Source organism: Gymnoscopelus braueri (assembly GCF_963280865.1).
Source record: "Gymnoscopelus braueri genome assembly, chromosome: 21".
Lineage (NCBI taxonomy): Eukaryota > Metazoa > Chordata > Actinopteri > Myctophiformes > Myctophidae > Gymnoscopelus > Gymnoscopelus braueri.
In genome coordinates this window covers 1,923,298-1,944,263 of record NC_137623.1, presented here as the reverse complement: position 1 = coordinate 1,944,263, position 20,966 = coordinate 1,923,298, and the positions used below count along the sequence as shown (strand labels likewise).

The 20,966-nt window shown below is 40.1% G+C and overlaps 2 protein-coding genes across 2 annotated transcripts in view; both read right to left on the bottom strand.

Annotated features, from left to right (window-relative positions):
- Window positions 1-20,966, bottom strand: part of LOC308077337 (uncharacterized protein) — a 396,397-nt gene that overhangs the window by 159,053 nt on the left and 216,378 nt on the right. The gene's annotated exons all lie outside the window — the stretch shown is intronic.
- On the bottom strand, window positions 1,572-12,220 carry cops9 (COP9 signalosome subunit 9). Its single transcript, XM_080418014.1, has 3 exons — window positions 12,029-12,220; window positions 10,869-10,941; window positions 1,572-1,752 (listed from the first exon to the last, which is right to left on the bottom strand). The coding sequence occupies exons 1-3, from the start codon at window positions 12,089-12,091 to the stop codon at window positions 1,715-1,717; spliced, it is 174 nt and encodes a 57-aa protein (XP_080274140.1). The 5' UTR covers window positions 12,092-12,220; the 3' UTR covers window positions 1,572-1,714.

Sequence of the window (20,966 nt, the reverse complement as noted above, 5' to 3'; positions counted from 1 at the left end):
TATATCAGTGGTGCTACAACTTTACCATGTCAGGGACCACAAAACAATTATATGTATTTGGCCGTGGACCCCCATCTCAAAAAATATTGTTCCGGGGACCCCCAGAAGCAAAGATTTGAGTTAAAAATGTTTGCCTTTAAAACATATTATATTCAAAGATTTGCACAGATTTTCCACAAAAATGGCAGATCTACGAGCTCGTAGCGCAGCACTCGGTGCCCCGCTATGAGCTTGTAGATCTGCTATTTTTGAATAGCCAAATAAATCTTTAAAAATGTACACCGATGCGTTCCGGGTCTTAATAGATTCATTTACACCTTTTTGGACGATAAGTCTCTCTGTTCTCGTCTTCTCTTCTCCTGCCCTAAAGCAGACATCTCGTGGTCATGTTCACACTGTAATCTGGTATATAATTACATTCGGTTAACAGGTGTTGCCGCCAGCGCCTGCAAACCTGCAATCTCCAGGCCGGAGAGGACAGATTCCAACACGACAAAAAAAGCCAAAACCATCTCAACTCATAATAATGTTCTCAGGAGCAGGAATGTACGGGACGCAGACACACCTGGTTTAAGTTGTTGACCACAACTCTTCTCTTTTTTACTTTTCTTTACAAAGTGGTAGGATGGATTCTTTTATACTTTGGCCATTCAAAAACAGCAGATCTACAAGCTCATATCGCGGCACAGAGTGCCGCGCTATGAGCTTGTAGATCTGCTATTTTAGAAAAATCGTGACAATGTGTGCAAATCTTTCCATATATATATATATATATTTTTTTTTTAACGACATCTTTAACTCAAATCTTTGATTCTGAAGGGGGTCCCTGGAACAATATATTTTGAGATGGGGGGCCGCGGCCAAATACATATAATTTTAGGGGTCCTTGACATGAAAAAGGTTTGAGATGAAAAAGGTTTGAGAACCACTGATATTATGTGCAAATATTCAAAGATGTGCAAACATAAGATTTGGGCAAATCTTTTGAATATATATATATATTTATAAAGGGAACATTTTTAACTAAAATCTTTGCTTCTGACATACGTTGTCCCTGGAACAACATATTTTGAGATGGGGGGGGGTCCATGGCCAAATACATATCATTTTGGGGACCCTTGACATGAAAAGGGTTTGAGATGAAAAAGGTTTAAGAACCGCTGAGTTTATGTGCAAATATTCAAAGATTTGCACACATATTCAATATTTTTCCAAATGAGCTTGTAGATTTTTTTTGAAAAATCTTTGCAAATCTTTGAATATATATATATATTTTTAAAGCGAACATTTTTAACTCAAATCTTTGCTTCTGGGGGTTCCCTGGAACAACATATTTTGAGATGGGGGTCCGTGGCCAAATACATATCATTTTGGGGGTCCTTGACATGAAACAGGTTTGAGAACAACTGATATTATAGCAACGTACGTTTTTCAGGAAACTGTTAGGATTTAGAAGACATTTGTAGAATCCCCCAGAAGCAAAGATTTGAGTTACAAATATTCGCTTTAAAAAAAAAGTGCAAAAACCTGATTGAAGTCGACCACAACTCTTTTCTTTACAAAAAGCTTTATTTCAGCAAAGTGATAGGAGGGGGGGGGGCTATACAGAAAATGGGAGATCTCGTTTCAAGAGGCTGTTTTCACAGTTGGGATTGCGCACACATACACACACACACACACACACACACACACTTTCTTCAGATGCCGTCATCCACTACTGCAGGTCATCGTCATCGAACAGGTCCTCAAAGTCTGCAGATAGACATTATGTAGAGACACAACGAGTGACAAGAAATGGACAAATAGAAAGGAAGGGGGAGAAGGAGGAGAAGAAGGAGAAGAAGAAGGGAACAGGGTTAAAATTAGGTTCCCAGCTGTTCCTATACATTCTCCGCTAATTACGCTACAATCGACTCATTCCACTCCTGACCGGCTGGCTCCAGTGTCTTTCTGTTTTACACATTTAGAACAGTTATGATCTTTGACCAGGGGTGTAGTGCACACTTTTTAACTGGGGTGGAAGCTATTTTTTATGAAGTCACGTGCACGCACACATATATATACACACACGCACACAACCAGCATTATGATTTTTATTTTATTTTTATTAACGTGTGCATACGCAGTTTTAGTTAGAAATGTACTCTTTTTTTTGTTTTCATTAATTTTAGTCTTTGCCGCATGTCACTCCCCATTTCCTGTCAAAACTACTGTCCTATCAGTAAAGGCACAAGAAGCCCCAAAATACATAAATACTAAAATCTGCTGAATGGAGAGACTAGATGGTGATTGGGTTGAGCATCTGAAGTGCCTTTAAACTGCTGGCTATTGTTTTCATGGATCCATTAAGACCAGGAACGCATCTGTGTCATCTTAAGATTTCTTTGGCTATTTTTCTTTTTTAAATCATGAACATTTGTGCAAATCTTTGAATATATATTTAAAAAATGAAGGCATTTTTTTTACTCATATCTTTGCTTCTGGGGAGTCCCTGGAACAACATATTTAGAGATGGGGGTCTGTGGACAAATACATATCATTCTGGTGGTCCTTGACATGAAAACTGTTTGAAAACCACTGATATTAAAGTAACATATGAGTTTGACAACTGATCTACATACGCTACTACTACTATGGCGGTATTAGGCATGTATGTATCACATACATGTAGCGGTGTGACGGCAGTATGGGAAAGCCGGTGCATGTGTGTTACTCCTTCTCATACTGACCGGACACCCATTTAGGATGCTGTCAATGCACCGAATGGGACGTTATCACGTTTTAAACAGACTATGGATTGGTCTAAGTAGTGGGGCTGTCCCCTAAAAGTCGACGCGTCGGTCGAGGAGCCTGGCGTCTGACGTCGACTCGCATTCCTTGAGTCGAGCCAGCAAACACCCCCCCCCCCCACTCACTGGGGGGGTGCGCATGCTAAAAGTTTGGAAGCATTTTGAGGTTATGAAGGACACGGACCCTTAAAAAAATTATGCCTAGCTATGAGCTTTTAAGAGTGTTTACTCTTAAAAGCAGCACTCTACTCAGCGACTCTGAGTCGACTCAATAAATCCTGAGTCGGGGACAGCCCTACTAAGTGGGTGAGACACTGACCTACCCACGTTTAACACATTCCATGCCAGAGTTTAATCTCATAATGTACTCACCAGTGCCAGCGTTTTATTGTTGTTTTTTAGTTTTTTTCATGTCGCCACAGACCTCGCTAAATAAGTTAAAAGTGCGCGTTCATTTGGTTCTAAACACACAGCGGATCCGTGAGAAACGGCGAGCGAAAACAGTTTCCAAATCCGTGCCGCCATCTTGAAGCTACAGCCGATCAACGGTAAACAGTGATCAGCGAGGAGAAAAACAACAACCAGAGAAAATCGAGTTTTAAACAGGATCCCAGACAGGAAGCGGATACGATCGAAAAAAACGGAACCCGAATAATTCCGTTTCCGACCGGAAACCGGAAACGGAAATGGATCAAAAAAATTCGGAAAGTGCACCTGGGGCACTTAACATGGGAATCGGCGGTTCGCGTAGATCTACGCGACTGGCACGCTGCGGCTTTAAATAGGTTCGCGTAGATCTACGCGACTGGCATGCAATGTGTTAATCAGACTAGTGATTGGTTGATTAAACAGTTTTTTTTTGCCTGTGTTTATTTAGTGCTTATGAGTGTTTTAGGTTGTTTTATCATGCTTTAATGTTTTATTATTGGAGCTTCCGAGCGTACGTTTTTCACATGTATGTACCTGTGCATCTAAGTGACAATAAAAGTGAATCTGAATCTGGTCTAATGAAGACATCCTGACCTATCCACGGGGCTCAGAAGGTGTTTTGTATAAAGTAGTATAGTGTTGGACCGCGTCGGAGGCGCCCCGTCTCAAGCGTACTTGAGCCACGAGAGGCACCAGGCGGGCGAGCTAAAGCGAGCGAGTTGCCGTGCCGAAACGTTGCCAAGTGTCGCTTGCGCCGTCCGAGTTATGTGCTCTATGGGCACTAGAATAGTTAGTCATGTTTTGAGGTGAGCGTTTTCCCCGACTTTCATCGACCCACAGAATAACGACAAAACACTGAGCCCTGTGGGTATTCTGATTAAAGTCTGATTAAAGGTGATAATGTCTCGTTCAGTGCATTTGTGAAGGAGGCCGATGCACACCTCAAGGGTTAGCTACAGGTGCGTTAGTAAAAAAAATGCAGACTTTAGGAGGAGATCTCTGATGGTTAAACCAAAGAATAGGACCCTCACACCGTCTGGATCTTGCAAAAACATGTGTAGCTCTTTATTCGACGTTTCGGTCGTTAGACCTTCATCAGGACAGACAATCAACTATGTCCGTTCAGTGCATTGAGAGCATCTGAAGCCGGTGTGTGAGCGAGCGCTACAGCTCTGTCTGTGACACGTCACACTGCTGCAGGACATCAGCCTTATTACAAACATTCACAAGGTCTGTGTGTGTGTGTGTGTGTGTGTGTGTGTGTGTGTGTGTGTGTGTGTGGCGTGTGCATGTGTGACGTGTGAGTGTCTGTGTGTGTGAGTGTGTGTGTGTGTGTGTGTGTGTGTGTGTTCAAAGAGGCTGACTGGCGAGGTGTCCTGCTGAGCCTGAGTCTAACAGGCTCCATAAAGTGACTTTATCCCCCTCTCCTTCCCTCCGCTCCACTCCTTTATCCTTCATCCCCCTCTCCTTCCCTCCGCTAGCCCACCTCTTCACTCCTTTTTAACAATCAGCTCTTTTCTAGGTCATGTGCTGCTGTGTAGCCGACGCTGCAAGCAAGACGGAAAACGCATTATCGTAAAGTGTGTGTGCTCCCGACCGTGCACGTATACGCCTGTTTGTTTTTTTGGAATACGAGAACGCTCGCCGCAAAACACACTCCCCCCGGGGTCAAATCCGGCGACCTCGGAACGGTCGCCACCAGGTTTTCCTAAACGTAACCTTATTCCTTACCTTAACCTCACTAAAACTATGTCTAAACCTAACCTTATTCCTAACCTTAACCTCAGTAAAACTATGTCTAAACCTAACCTTATTCCTAACCTTAACCTCACTAAAACTATGTCTAAACCTAACCTTATTCCTAACCTTAACCTCAGTAAAACTATGTCTAAACCTAACCTTATTCCTAACCTTAACCTCACTAAAACTATGTCTAAACCTAACCTTATTCCTAACCTTAACCTCACTAAAACTATGTCTAAACCTAACCTTATTCCTAACCTTAACCTCACTAAAACTATGTCTAAACCTAACCTTATTCCTAACCTTAACCTCACTAAAACTATGTCTAAACCTAACCTTATTCCTAACCTTAACCTCACTAAAACTATGTCTAAACCTAACCTTATTCCTAACCTTAACCTCAGTAAAACTATGTCTAAACCTAACCTTATTCCTAACCTTAACCTCACTAAAACTATGTCTAAACCTAACCTTATTCCTTACCTTAACCTCACTAAAACTATGTCTAAACCTAACCTTATTCCTAACCTTAACCTCAGTAAAACTATGTCTAAACCTAACCTTATTCCTAACCTTAACCTCACTAAAACTATGTCTAAACCTAACCTTATTCCTAACCTTAACCTCACTAAAACTATGTCTAAACCTAACCTTATTCCTAACCTTAACCTCACTAAAACTATGTCTAAACCTAACCTTATTCCTAACCTTAACCTCACTAAAACTATGTCTAAACCTAACCTTATTCCTAACCTTAACCTCACTAAAACTATGTCTAAACCTAACCTTATTCCTAACCTTAACCTCAGTAAAACTATGTCTAAACCTAACCTTATTCCTAACCTTAACCTCAGTAAACTATGTCTAAACCTAACCTTATTCCTAACCTTAACCTCAGTAAACTATGCCTAAACCTAACCTTATTCCTAACCTTATCCTCAGTAAAACTATGTCTAAACCTAACCTTATTCCTAACCTTAAACTCAGTAAAACTATGTCTAAACCTAACCTTATTCCTAACCTTATCCTCAGTAAAACTATGTCTAAACCTAACCTTATTCCTAACCTTAACCTCAGTAAAACTATGTCTAAACCTAACCTTATTCCTAACCTTATCCTCAGTAAAACTATGTCTAAACCTAACCTTATTCCTAACCTTATCCTCAGTAAAACTATGTCTAAACCTAACCTTATTCCTAACCTTAACCTCAGTAAAACTATGTCTAAACCTAACCTTATTCCTAAACTTAACCTCAGTTAAACTATGCCTAAACCTAACCTTATTCCTAAACTTAACCTCAGTTAAACTATGTCTAAACCTAACCTTATTCCTAACCTTAACCTCAGTAAAACTTTGTCTAAACCTAACCTTATTCCTAAACTTAACCTCAGTAAAACTATGTGTAACCTAACCTTATTCCTAAACGTAACCTCAGTTAAACTATGTCTAAACCTAACCTTATTCCTAAACTTAACCTCTGTAAAACTATGTCTAAACCTAACCTTATTCCTAACCTTAAAGGTAGGGTAAGTGATATTTTTTGGTTAAAACAAAAAGTTTTTTGTTAAAAGGTTAAAATACTATATTCTGATAGTAATCATTGCTATAAAGTGTTTTTTCAGTAACAGATGTCTCCCTGAGTCTCCAGCTCTTTAATAAACAGAAAATACATTTTTCGGTAGGTGTCAAAATCTCAGCCAATCAGGAGAAAGTACCCATTTTTAAGCTTAATTTGTATAGTGTTCCAGTTCAAATTTTGTCTGCTCATTTCTTAGTGTCATCACTTCCAATTTCACTTGTTTAATCTATATCCTGATTGAGTTCTCTGTCCTGGTTGGATAAAATTGGAAATGAAACTGAAACGAAAATGCATTTTCTGTTTAATAAAGAGGTGGAGAGACAAGGAGACTCCTAATACTGAACAAACACTTATAGCAATGAGTACTATCAGAATATAGAGCTATTTAACAATTATTTTAACCAACGCAAATCACTTACCCTACCTTTAACCTCAGTAAAACTATGTCTAAACCTAACCTTATTCCTAAACGTAACCTCAGTTAAACTATGTCTAAACCTAACCTTATTCCTAACCTTAACCTCAGTAAAACTATGTCTAAACCTAACCTTATTCCTAACCTTAACCTCAGTAAAACTATGTCTAAACCTAAACCTTATTCCTAAACTTAACCTCTGTAAAACTATGTCTAAACCTAACCTTATTCCTAACCTTAAAGTTGTACAATGCAGAATCCCAAATAACGATTTTTAGCAACCTCTGCTGGTCACTACCGTCACTGCATACAATTTCCGTAATCCTCGATTACCCAGAATTCCATTCGTTTTCACCGGAAGCCGGAAGCGTTTCAAAAAGCGATCTTTTAATTGTTTTATACTATCTACGGATCGTTTCTCTTAGCCAGTGGAGCATTAGTTACCATGAGCTGTGCTTTCTTTTTCTGTTCTTTTTCGATCTTCCAATCCTACATTATCTTAACATCAGCGTGAGGTTCCTTTTTGTTATAGCGCGGTAGTTCCTGGCCAAACAGGAAACCGTTGCGGTAGTTCCTGGGGACGTCGGCCACGACGTCATGACGTTGGCCAGGAACGTCATTTCCCCGGGAAAGTCCCCCCAGTCCACTTTCAATAGAAAATATATAAATAAAAGGCTTCCGGGGGTGAAATTCACGGAGTGAGTGTTGTGAAACTTTTGCCACTCGCAAAAGATATACAATTTAACTTTAGTTTTGTTGAAAACGTTACCTAGTATTACTTTAACCTCAGTAAAACTATGTCTAAACCTAACCTTATTCCTAACCTTAACCTCAGTAAAACTATGTCTAAACCTAACCTTATTCCTAAATGTAACCTCAGTAAAACTATGTCTAAACCTAACCTTATTCCTAAATGTAACCTCAGTAAAACTATGTCTAAACCTAACCTTATTCCTAACCTTAACCTCAGTAAATCAAATACTACTAGAAAAAGTGCTCCTTGGAGCACAGGTCTCCACCAGGTCAGGTACGTTATTGTGGCCTCCTGGTGGCGCTATAATAGGCCAATGTGAAAAGGGTGCCATTGATTCTTAGGCCTTTCACGCCAATCGGACACTGCATTCATGATTGATTCCAAAAATGTGGTTTGCCATATTAGACCTGATGGTGGCGCTACAACAGGCCAATGTGAAAATGGTGGCATTTCTTCTTCGGCCTAGTGGGAATGTGTTTGTGAAATTTCACGGAAATCGCAAGCTGCGTTCATGATTTGAGGCATTTTGTTCAGAACGGACCAATCCTGCACATTTTGGAAGCCAACCTTAGCCAATGAGGATGGAATATGGGAAATGGGACAGATCTATAGAGATACTGGCCCTCATTTATCAATGCAGCGTATAAACCGGCGTATATTTTTCTATATATTCGGCCGTACACCAACGTCGAAGTCACATTTATCAAAGGATCCTATACAGCCGATCCTGGCGTATATCAGGTTGGAGCTTTGATAAATCTCACGTCTGAAAACGAGCGTCATTTAAATAACACGCCCTTAAATATTCTCAAAACGCCCTGATTTTACGACATGAAGATTGAAGAACCAGAATACGACCAAAGACATCATCATGAAAAGCCAATAAGAAAGAGTTTCCCCCCACACCCACACACACACACACACACACACACACACACACACACGTGTTTTTCATGTAATCCGTACCGGTACAATCTTTGTCACGTAGGCTTGTAGCCTACATGAATGACATATTATGATACCAATCACATCGCCATGAATGGAATACGTTTGCATATTAATGTATTTAACCCATACCGAGCAGTGCACAAGCAGTCATGTAGGATATTCCCTGTGAGACTCGGACGGGCGGCAGTGATTCCGTGCCGCCACGTTAATAAGAGATTGGAGCGTCGGGTTTATATCGTTAACCCTGCAGCCAGGTTGTAGTCTTCAAAACTCTCTATGACATAACTCCATAAAATAGGACAAGCTACTGTAAGTTTGTACACCTCACTGTCCATGAAAAGATCGTCGGGAGTCCCGAAAATGCGCTCGCAGAAGCGCTGTATATTTTGAAAATAGCAGATCTACAAGCTCACAACGCGTCGCGATGCGACCCGTTTTTGAGCTTGCAGATCTGTTATTTTAAAATAGCCAATGCAACTGAATGACTGTTAAAGCAGTTTGTTTAAATTACTTTATAAAATGTTATATTTTCACAGGGATTATTTATTAGTGTAGATATATATTTAGGAGTGGATTATGTGTCCAGATGCCTGTCAGACAGTCAGACAATGCTGCTCGCAGGTCTAGGATGGAATAAACGGGCGCAGCCAACGTCAACAACTGGTCTCGACCAGACGTGAGATCTCAGCGTATGGTAGGATGAAGCCCACGTCAGGATATATTGATAAATGCCGAAAGGTGCGGTGATCTCGCCGTACGCCCATTATTTGGGCTGCACTGCGTTGATAAATGAGGGCCATTGTGTACCATTTGCATGACGTTTGGTTAAAAGCTGTAGGAGTAATGGGGAAAAATGGGTTTTGCACAAATCGGCTTCCTGGTGGCGCTATAACAGGCCCATGTGAAAAAATGTGGAGCAGAGGTTCTGAATTGGCATCCAGGGAGTGTGTGTGCAAAGTTTCGCAGCGACCGGGCCAACAGTGCCGGAGATTATCTGGTAACACACGGACGGACGGACGGACACAAGGACACACGGACGGACGGACGGACGTAGGAGACAAAAATACAAGAACCGCTGGGGGCGAGCGTGTTTTGCATGCAAAAAATGGGGGCGAGTGCGTTTTGGGGCGAGTGTTCCGGTTGGCGTTTTTTGTCTAAGGATGTTGATGTATGTGTGTGCCCATCTATATAAATACACTATACTGTATAATAAATATCTGTATGTATACAGTATGTGTGTTTGTGCATAATGTGATATGCCCAAGTGTGTCTGTGTGTGTGTCTGTCTGTCTGTCTGTCTGTGTCTGTCTGTCTGTCTGTGTGTGACTTCCCATGTAACTTGAAGTTTACATGTGAAGTGAACAGGTTATGAGTCAGGGTGAGGGACAGCCCCGTCTGCAAAGTGAGACTAAAACAGACAGAAAGACCAACAGCTGTTCTGACCCCTAGAGTTAGAAACATTACAAACAACTTCTAGCAAAACATCACGACTGTTCTCATAGGCTACCTAAACTTTGTTAATCCATTAAGACCGGGAAAGCATCTGTGTCATTTTAACATTTATTTGGCTATTCAAAAATATCAGATGTACAAGCTTAGCCACGCTAAGAGCTTGTACATCTGATATTTTTTAGAATAAGAAAATCGTGAAAATGTATGCAAATCCCTGAAACTAAAATATTTTCAAAAAGGGGGGGGGGGGGTCCACGGACAAATACATATCATTTCAGTTGAAAATCTACAAGCTCGTAGCACCAGCTTGTGTGGACAGCTTGTGTGTGTAGGGTTTAGAGTAATGCTTTCCCAGACCAGTTGCTTTTTAACCAAAAAAAGGTGTCTCCCCATCACCAAACTGTCTAGTCCAACTTAAATACAGAGAATATAGTATGTCCATTTAAATCTAATATATTACACCCCACATGTAGGTTTGTGGACAGCTTGTGTGTGTGTGGTGTGTGTGTGTGTGTGTGTGTGTGTGTGTGTGTGTGTGTGTGTGTGTGTGTGTGTGTGTGTGTGTGTGTGTGTGTGGTGTGTGTGTGTGTGTGTGTGTGTGTGTGTGTGTGTGGGGGGTGTGTGTGTGTGGTGTGGTGTGTGTGTGTGTGTGTGTGTGTGTGTGTGTGTGTGTGTGTGTGTGTGTGTGTGTGTGTGTGTGTGTGTGTGTGTGTGTGTGTGTGTGTGTGTGTGTGTTGTGTGGGGTGTTGTGTGTGTACCATTGAAGAAATCTGAGTGTACTGCTTTTTCATTGGCTGCCAGGTCCATGAGTAGGCCACTGCTGCCCCCTGCCTGCAACACAGAATATTACAACCAGTGGTTTGAGGACATCTTAGGTTTTTTACTTCCTCTTTAATGTCAGACACACAAGTAGAGAGAAATATATATAATACATGTATTTAGAAGGTTCAATTAAATTATTTTAGGAGGACAATTCAATGCCCATCTCTCTCTAGTCTGCTGTTCCTTGTCTAGACAGGATTATTATTCTGATTAATTGAGTACAAAGGACCCCAATGGAAACAAGCCATAGTGCTTTCTTGGGTTTTAAATCCTCTCAATAGACCTTGTATTGAACTGTACTTCACTGTGATTGTCTTTGCAAACTGTTAATAAAGTATTCAAATAAATTATCCAACATGTCCTTTAATTTAAAGTCTTCCTACAATTAAATGTAATTAAATTAATTCATGGGAAAATCGCCTCTCACCAAAGTTAAAGCCAGATGCTGTAATATCAAGGACACATTTAACAATTCATTTAGTTTACCGCCATTCATTGAAACATGAAGTCATTCTATGATATGATGTAACCCTGAAACATGGCAGTCATGGATGAACTTCAACCTGGTGTCTTTCTCTCTTTCTGCTCCGTACATCTACATAAACCTTCATATTTCAATTTATAAACTGTTTATCTCATGGCCACGGATGTTATAATTATGTACGGGTCATCAGAAGTACCTTTTATATGCCGTATTATTTAATAAAAAGCATTTTAATCCGATCGGTGGACATTTTCTCATAGAGTTATAATGTATCAGAGGAGTGCAATACACCTCCCAACCGATAGGGTCACGAATATGAAAGCATAATGGAGCGACTACGGATAAAATGGCCACCGATCAGATTTAAATGCTTTTATTGAACAATAGTGAAGATACAGGTACATCTGAGGACCCGTACATAATAATAACATCCGTGGTCATGAGGTAAACACTTTATATTTGAAATATGAACCTTTATGTAGATGTAGGGAGCAGGAAGGGAGAAAGTGCAAACACCAGGTTGAAGTTCATCCATGACTGTGGTTAGGGCTAACAGGTCACGATAAGCTAACTAGCATAGCATAGCATTAGCATAGCATCAGTTCAACCCACCTCGTCTAGATCCACATAAGGACCTGCTCCTTCTGGAAACATCTCGTCCACCGCGGGCTTCATGATGACTGAGTGACTTAATTAGTTAATTAGTTAATTAAAGGTATAAAACGTTGTTGTTGTTCTGTTAGCAGCTAACAGTTAGCTTCTGGTGGCTCTGCGTAAACAAACCGTCTGGTGTTACAGTCAATTCTGTCCGACTGGCTGCCTCCCGGTGTTGCCAGATTGTGCGAGAGAAGTAAGCTTCCATCAGTGGTGGGAAAAGTACTCACATTTCTTGCTCGAGTTAAGGATTCAATACTGTAATGTAGAAATACTCTGTTACAAGTAAAAGTCCGGATTTCAAAATGGGCTTGAGTGAAAGTACAAAAATATTGGTATCATGATGTACTTAAAGTACTAAAGTATTCATTATGCAGAATGTCCCATTTCAAGTTTTCAAATGTATACAAATCTTTTGAAAATAGCAAATCTACAAGCTCACAACGCGTCATGTTGTGAGCTTGTAGATCTGCTATTTTCAAATACATAAAAAAAACACAAATCTTGTGAGGGGGGGTCCCTGGCCGATGTACGTGTTGCATACATCGTAATCTGGTAGCCTATGGGGGTCCCTGGCAGTGTTGGAATAGTTACTACAACATAGTAATATGTTACTTATTACATATTACTTGTTTAAAAAGTAATGTAGTTACTTTACTTATTACTCCCTGCCAAAAGTAACTAGTTACTTATTACTTAGTTACTTTCTTTTTTCTCGCCCCCAGTAATTGCATCCTTTCTCCCCAAAAGTCTGACTTTGCATTTTCAACATTAGCAGTTGTTTTTTTTCTCTTTTCTGCAGCCTACATTGTAAAATCCTCATTGTTGATTTAACTCTGAAAAGTGTTCTGTACACATGACGGGTCCATTTGGTTCTATTTGTACACTCATTTCAATTATATTAACACTAAGACTTTTACTGTGTATGAATTCATAACTTACAGACTAAATGAAAACCATTTGACTATGAATTGAATACTAAGGACCTCAATGGAAACAAGACCGCAAGGACTTTTTTGGAAGTAATTTAAATGTATTTCATGTATTTTTTGCCTAAAAAAATATTCAAATTCAAACACCCTGGGCTCAAACAGATAATGACTCATCATGAGACACAATCTTTGAACAACTTCTGTTGTTTATTAAACAAAATGTATTCTAATAAAATACAAAAATAAAAAGGCTCCCATAGTGTGTATATATATATATATATATATATATATATATATATATATATATATATGCCACAGTCAGTGACCTATATATATATATATATATATATATATATATATATATATATATATATATATATATATTGAAAATAGCCAACCTACAAGCTTACGGCGCGTCTTCATTGGTTAACAAGTCGCTTATAATAAGCAGACATGGCAACACTGTTTGATCCGGTTTAAGGCCCGCCCTTCCGCAGCTGATAATTCACACATAGACAAGTGCGCAACGTTTCCGTATCCGCTCTAGACCGGATCAGCAAGCAGCCTGCATAGCAACTGGATCCCAACCAGTCTACCATTATATCAATTGACCAAAAACAACACAGGATCAAATAAACACACTCAAACCCAGAGTACCACCAAGGCTCGTGAAAAAAAGTAATAAATTACTTTTGGAAAAAAAGTAAAGGTAATAATATTACTCAAAACGTGAAAGTAATTAGTTACTTTACTAGTTACTGGGAAAAAGTAATAATATTACTTTAAGTTACATATTACTTTAGTTACTTTCCAACACTGGTCCCTGGCACATCATATTTTCAGATGGGGGTCCGCAGACAAATACATATTAATCTAGGGGTCCTTTATGACAATGTTTGAGAACCACTGGTTTAAACAACAACTACACTTTAGAAACAAGCCAAAAACAACACAAACGAGCTACTTTACAGAAAAACAAGCCCGAAGTCGCTTATAATAAGCGGACATGGCAACACATGCTGCGCCCCTCCCTCAACGAGGTGTAACAGTCAATGGTGTCCGACTGCCTCCCAGTGTTGCCAGATTGGTGTCATCTCTATGTTCCCAATCTGGGAACCCATCGTCAAATAAAAAGGAAAAACAGCGACCTCTGCTGTTTTTTTTACTCTGTTCTTGAGAGATTACTTTGATTGATTGATTGATGTAGTTTATTTAGTAAGACATGAGAATAGTACATGACAGTACATAACAGTACATGGAAGTACAAATTCACAATACAAGGTCTACTAAACTGGATCTCTAATTAAGCACTAAGCTTGTTTAAGATGAGAACCCCATGCACACAAATCATGATGAAATATGATTTGTTCCCCACCAGGTTCAATGAGCTCCATCGTTCCAGACCCAATTCATTTTTCCCATAGAGATTTATATTAATTATGTAAGAGGCAGACAGGTAACTTTGAGCTTGAATAAAAAAAAAATGTGTGTGTATATATATATATATATATATATATATATATATATATATATATATATATATATATATATTATTATTATTTTTTGCATCCCCCCCCCCATTTTCTCAGATTTAAATGTTTTAAACATCATTTGCTGTACTTTCATACTCTGTTACAAAGCTGAAAGTATTTTGTGTCGACTCACATCATTGTTCTCCCACAGGGCCTAAAACCAATCACTGAATATCTAGGCCTGTCACAATTATTACATAATCGTTAATCGCAATTATCGCAATTATTTTTGCATAATCGTCATAATCGTTTCCATCTTGGAAAATGTTCACACGTTTTCAAATAAAAAAATAGCAGAATAGCAAACATGTCACGGTGCTCAGGTGGAGCAGTGGTAAAGTATCTCTATACAACATGTCATGGTGCTCAGGTGGAGCAGTGGTAAAGTATCTCTATACAACATGTCATGGTGCTCAGGTGGAGCAGTGGTAAAGTATCTCTATACAACATGTCATGGTGCTCAGGTGGAGCAGTGGTAAAGTATCTCTATACAACATGTCACGGTGCTCAGGTGGAGCAGTGGTAAAGTATCTCTATACAACATGTCATGGTGCTCAGGTGGAGCAGTGGTAAAGTATCTCTATACAACATGTCATGGTGCTCAGGTGGAGCAGTGGTAAAGTATCTCTATACAACATGTCACGGTGCTCAGGTGGAGCAGTGGTAAAGTATCTCTATACAACATGTCATGGTGCTCAGGTGGAGCAGTGGTAAAGTATCTCTATACAACATGTCATGGTGCTCAGGTGGAGCAGTGGTAAAGTATCTCTATACAACATGTCACGGTGCTCAGGTGGAGCTGTGGTAAAGTATCTCTATACAACATGTCATGGTGCTCAGGTGGAGCAGTGGTAAAGTATCTCTATACAACATGTCATGGTGCTCAGGTGGAGCAGTGGTAAAGTATCTCTATACAACATGTCACGGTGCTCAGGTGGAGCTGTGGTAAAGTATCTCTATACAACATGTCATGGTGCTCAGGTGGAGCAGTGGTAAAGTATCTCTATACAACATGTCACGGTGCTCAGGTGGAGCTGTGGTAAAGTATCTCTATACAACATGTCATGGTGCTCAGGTGGAGCAGTGGTAAAGTATCTCTATACAACATGTCACGGTGCTCAGGTGGAGCTGTGGTAAAGTATCTCTATACAACATGTCATGGTGCTCAGGTGGAGCAGTGGTAAAGTATCTCTATACAACATGTCACGGTGCTCAGGTGGAGCAGTGGTAAAGTATCTCTATACAACATGTCATGGTGCTCAGGTGGAGCTGTGGTAAAGTATCTCTATACAACATGTCACGGTGCTCAGGTGGAGCAGTGGTAAAGTATCTCTATACAACATGTCATGGTGCTCAGGTGGAGCAGTGGTAAAGTATCTCTATACAACATGTCACGGTGCTCAGGTGGAGCAGTGGTAAAGTATCTCTATACAACATGTCACGGTGCTCAGGTGGAGCAGTGGTAAAGTATCTCTATACAACATGTCATGGTGCTCAGGTGGAGCTGTGGTAAAGTATCTCTATACAACATGTCACGGTGCTCAGGTGGAGCAGTGGTAAAGTATCTCTATACAACATGTCATGGTGCTCAGGTGGAGCAGTGGTAAAGTATCTCTATACAACATGTCACGGTGCTCAGGTGGAGCAGTGGTAAAGTATCTCTATACAACATGTCATGGTGCTCAGGTGGAGCAGTGGTAAAGTATCTCTATACAACATGTCACGGTGCTCAGGTGGAGCAGTGGTAAAGTATCTCTATACAACATGTCATGGTGCTCAGGTGGAGCTGTGGTAAAGTATCTCTATACAACATGTCACGGTGCTCAGGTGGAGCAGTGGTAAAGTATCTCTATACAACATGTCATGGTGCTCAGGTGGAGCAGTGGTAAAGTATCTCTATACAACATGTCACGGTGCTCAGGTGGAGCAGTGGTAAAGTATCTCTATACAACATGTCATGGTGCTCAGGTGGAGCAGTGGTAAAGTATCTCTATACAACATGTCACGGTGCTCAGGTGGAGCTGTGGTAAAGTATCTCTATACAACATGTCACGGTGCTCAGGTGGAGCAGTGGTAAAGTATCTCTATACAACATGTCATGGTGCTCAGGTGGAGCAGTGGTAAAGTATCTCTATACAACATGTCATGGTGCTCAGGTGGAGCAGTGGTAAAGTATCTCTATACAACATGTCACGGTGCTCAGGTGGAGCAGTGGTAAAGTATCTCTATACAACATGTCACGGTGCTCAGGTGGAGCAGTGGTAAAGTATCTCTATACAACATGTCATGGTGCTCAGGTGGAGCAGTGGTAAAGTATCTCTATACAACATGTCACGGTGCTCAGGTGGAGCAGTGGTAAAGTATCTCTATACAACATGTCACGGTGCTCAGGTGGAGCAGTGGTAAAGTATCTCTATACAACATGTCAAGGTGCTCAGGTGGAGCAGTGGTAAAGTATCTCTATACAACATGTCATGGTGCTCAGGTGGAGCAGTGGTAAAGTATCTCTATACAACATGTCATGGTGCTCAGGTGGAGCAGTGGTAAAGTATCTCTATACAACATGTCACGGTGCTCAGGTGGAGCAGTGGTAAAGTATCTCTATACAACATGTCACGGTGCTCAGGTGGAACAGTGGTAAAGTATCTGCTCACCACGACAGATTCGGGAAGAAGTAAGGACGAAGGCTCTACGTCCTCCCGGTGGGGGCTCCTCACTGACAGGTGAGTCAGTAGGATACAACAGCAGTGACAACACAGAGATGTGTGTGTGGAGAGGAATTAATGGGCATGACACACACACACACACACACACACACACACACACACACACACACACACACACACACACACACACACACACACACACACACACACACACACACACACACACACACACACACACACACACACAGAGGGTGGCAGAGTGGGAAGGTCCCCCGTTCGATGCTCAGCTCATCCAGACTCCCAAAATAAGAGATAATTAAAGATAATGATAATTAAAAGTAGAGCCTGCTCTGATTTATTCAAAACAAACACATGATTCCAGTTCATGTTTTAAAGTTAAAATATTAAAAGACATTTCTAAAATTCTTGTGTCCTGAGGTCATATAGTCAAAACATCATGTTGGTCATGGACACATCATGTGTTTAATCCTGAAACAGCCAATGAGTGTCCAGCATCATGTGTTTAATCCTGAAACAGTCAATAAGTGTCCATGTAACATCATGGGTTTAATCCTGAAACAGCCAATGAGTGTCCATGTAACATCATGTGTTTAATCCTGAAACAGCCAATGAGTGTCCATGTAACATCATGTGTTTAATCCTGAAACAGCCAATGAGTGTCCATGTAACATCATGTGTTTAATCCTGAAACAGCCAATGAGTGTCCATGTAACATCATGTGTTTAATCCCTGAAACAGCCAATGAGAGTCCATGTAACATCATGTGTTTAATCCTGAAACAGCCAATGAGTGTCCATGTAACAACCAGTCACCCTGTTGAAGTGTCCTTGAGCAAGGCATTGCACCTGTCATTGTTCATTTACTTTGAAGTAGCTCTGGATGACTGTGTCTTAAAAAACTGTTAAATATAAATATAACAACTTCAACAAACTAATGTGACTTCAAACAACTAACTAAGGTATTTTAAGTACATCAGTACAGTTCTACATCAACCCAAGATGTTTAGAGAGGAATGGGTCGATATCACAGAGAAACAATATCATGCTTGAACTCGCATCAGGTCCTTTTTTCCTCACTGTATCGATGACAAAACGTGCCTTTTCATTTTTCACCTGCATCGCGTTGGCCTCTTCCCGTTCAGCATCGCTTAACACCCTTATGTTTAAAAGTTTGTCCACAACACTGTTGAGATTTGGAAGAGAAACGCTGTCGATAAAGCTGCTCCTCACAGAAAACAGTCTCTCTTCTGCTGGAAGAGTCAGTGTGTGCTGAACTTGTTGTCTCCTTAAAGCAGCAGCTGAGAGTTTCACATAACCTTCCCATGCACAGTCAGAGGTGTTACTGTGTCTTAGAAACAGCCTAATATGCTTAAACTTTGCCTCTAATGTCACTTCAAAAGTTGAAATGTAATTGGATGATTTATCAACTTTAAATCTTGCCTTATTTGGTTCAATTATGATGGAATCATCTTGAGGTGAAGTGGAGAGGGTATATTCTTGCTTTGGGACTAGTTCACAGGGAGGCTTTTCAATGTAAATCTCTTCTCCATTTATTTTCCTCCGTGTATGCAGCACTTCACTCAGCACAACATTCTCAGGTAGCAGCAACACTTTCAGGGTTGAACTGGGATCATCTCCATCAATTGGTGGTGTATAAAACAGTGACACCAATGCCTGGGGAGGGGAGGGGAGAGGAGAGAGTTTAAGATAAGCATAGAGAGGATAATGAAAGGGAGGGGGTAGATAAAATGAAAGAGAGAGAAAAGAGAGGAAGATAAAGGAGGAAAGGTGAAGGGCAGTGGAGGGAGAAGAAGGGAGGAAAGGAGAAAGGGAGGAGGAGTAATAAGAGATGAATGAGAGGAGACAAGAAAGAGAGAATGGAAAGGGAAGGAGTTAGGACAACAAATGGAAGACATGTGGTATTTAATGGAGCACTTTTTCACCCATTCTCAACCTATCTTCGTCTAATTGGCCCTCATTAATGCTCATTATAATATTATATTATATCTTCATATAGTTGGTCCTCATTAATGCTCATTATAATATAATATTATATCTTATCTTCATATAATTGGTCTTAAGTAATGCTCATTATAATATTATATTATATCGTATCTTCATATAATTAGTCATCACTAATGCTCATTATGAGATGACATCATTTCTGTCTACTCACTCTGTCTCATTATTGGTGGACTGTGGACAGTTCAGAAACCTGCCTACCAATGACATCATATTCTTTTTAATTCAAGAACAACAGCTTCTATTCCAGCATGCCAACTTTCCAGGAAGAGAAAGGCTGTAGTTCCTATAGACACACACAGGGACTACAAATTTCACTCCCACTTTTGAGACAGCGGCCCTACTCGAGGTCCGTTAGAACGATGAACTGCAGCTCTCAATGCAATCTCTATGAGAGGCATTGTAAAATACAGTTATTTCACTGGTTAACTACTGAGGCTGTAGCGATTTTTTTTGTGTTCTAATAAAGTGTCCCATTTGTTTGATTTGTCCTTTTTAATGTGACATACCTGCCATCTCAATATACAACCCACAATATACTATAATATACTATAATATTCTCCATCAGTGTGTCAAAAGTTCTAGCATCTGAAATCTAAGGTTTAAGTGGTTGCATGGTATATACGTCACGGACGCATCCCTTGAGGTTTTCAAAACCCAGATACGTTTGTGTCTCTCATGTATAATTTTAATAGGCTATTTATTTTGGACAACTATACAAACAGCATCTTGCATGACTATTTGTATATTAATACTAATCTGGAGAATTCACTAAGTAGTTGAAAATGTCGGGATATGTCACTCCTCCTGGTCCTCCATTTAGTTGGGTTATTTCCCCAACTTACATTCAGGCAAGTTAATACAACAGCGGTAAACCCACATGTTTAAATTTTTCATATACCGTCGGAATTCCGCGGTAGGTAGAACATTTATATAAGCCTATGAGATGTTCAAAATATAGACATGAACAAAGTCAGGATTGGGATGAGAATTCAAAGTCGGCGCTCGGCGCTCGTAAAGACAGTGATGTCACTGAAATGCGACAACTTGTCTGTCTGCCGTCTACCCTCTGCTGTGTTAACATTATGGGTAAAACCCATTCAAGAGGAAAATTAAATGTGAAACACATCAACTATTGAGAAAACAAAAAGATATGTTGATAAAGACACTCTATACATTTGGAAACAATTTTTCATTCAACTGTATATCGTCTCCAGTTCATGTAGGATCATTTTAAAAGTAGTCTAACTCTTATATTAATCTCATAGGGATTGCAGTGACGGCTGCAGTACATCGTTCTAACGGACCTCGAGTAGGGCGCTGTCTCAATTGTGGGCGTGAAATTTGTTGTCCCTGTGTGTCTCTATTAGCTTAGATTCCCCATCAATGATGTCACTGGTAGGTTGGTTTTTGAACTGTCCACAGCCACCAATGAGACACAGAGTGAGTAGACTAATAATGAGCATTAGTGAGAACCAATTATATGTAGATACATATGGTTGGAAATGAGCAAAGTGCTCCTTTAACTAAAATCATACTGATGGAAGCCAAGAAAAACAGCAACATATATAAAATATATATGTGTGCAAATCCAGGTTTATCTTTTGAACCTCAACAACAGACAGAGTAGAAGTGTTTTGAACCTCAACAACAGAGTAGAAGTGTTTTGAACCTCAACAACAGACAGAGTAGAAGTGTTTTGAACCTCAACAACAGAGTAGAAG

Bases quoted from the DNA above. Each gene is read 5' to 3' on its own strand.
- cops9 (XM_080418014.1), bottom strand. From the start codon at position 12,091: ATGAAGCCCGCGGTGGACGAGATGTTTCCAGAAGGAGCAGGTCCTTAT. The intron at 10,942-12,028 runs GTGGGTTGAACT...TCTGTGTTGCAG, and splicing joins CTTATGTGGATCTAGACGAG to GCAGGGGGCAGCAGTGGCCT. The intron at 1,753-10,868 runs GTACACACACAA...GTCTATCTGCAG, and splicing joins ACACTCAGATTTCTTCAATG to ACTTTGAGGACCTGTTCGAT.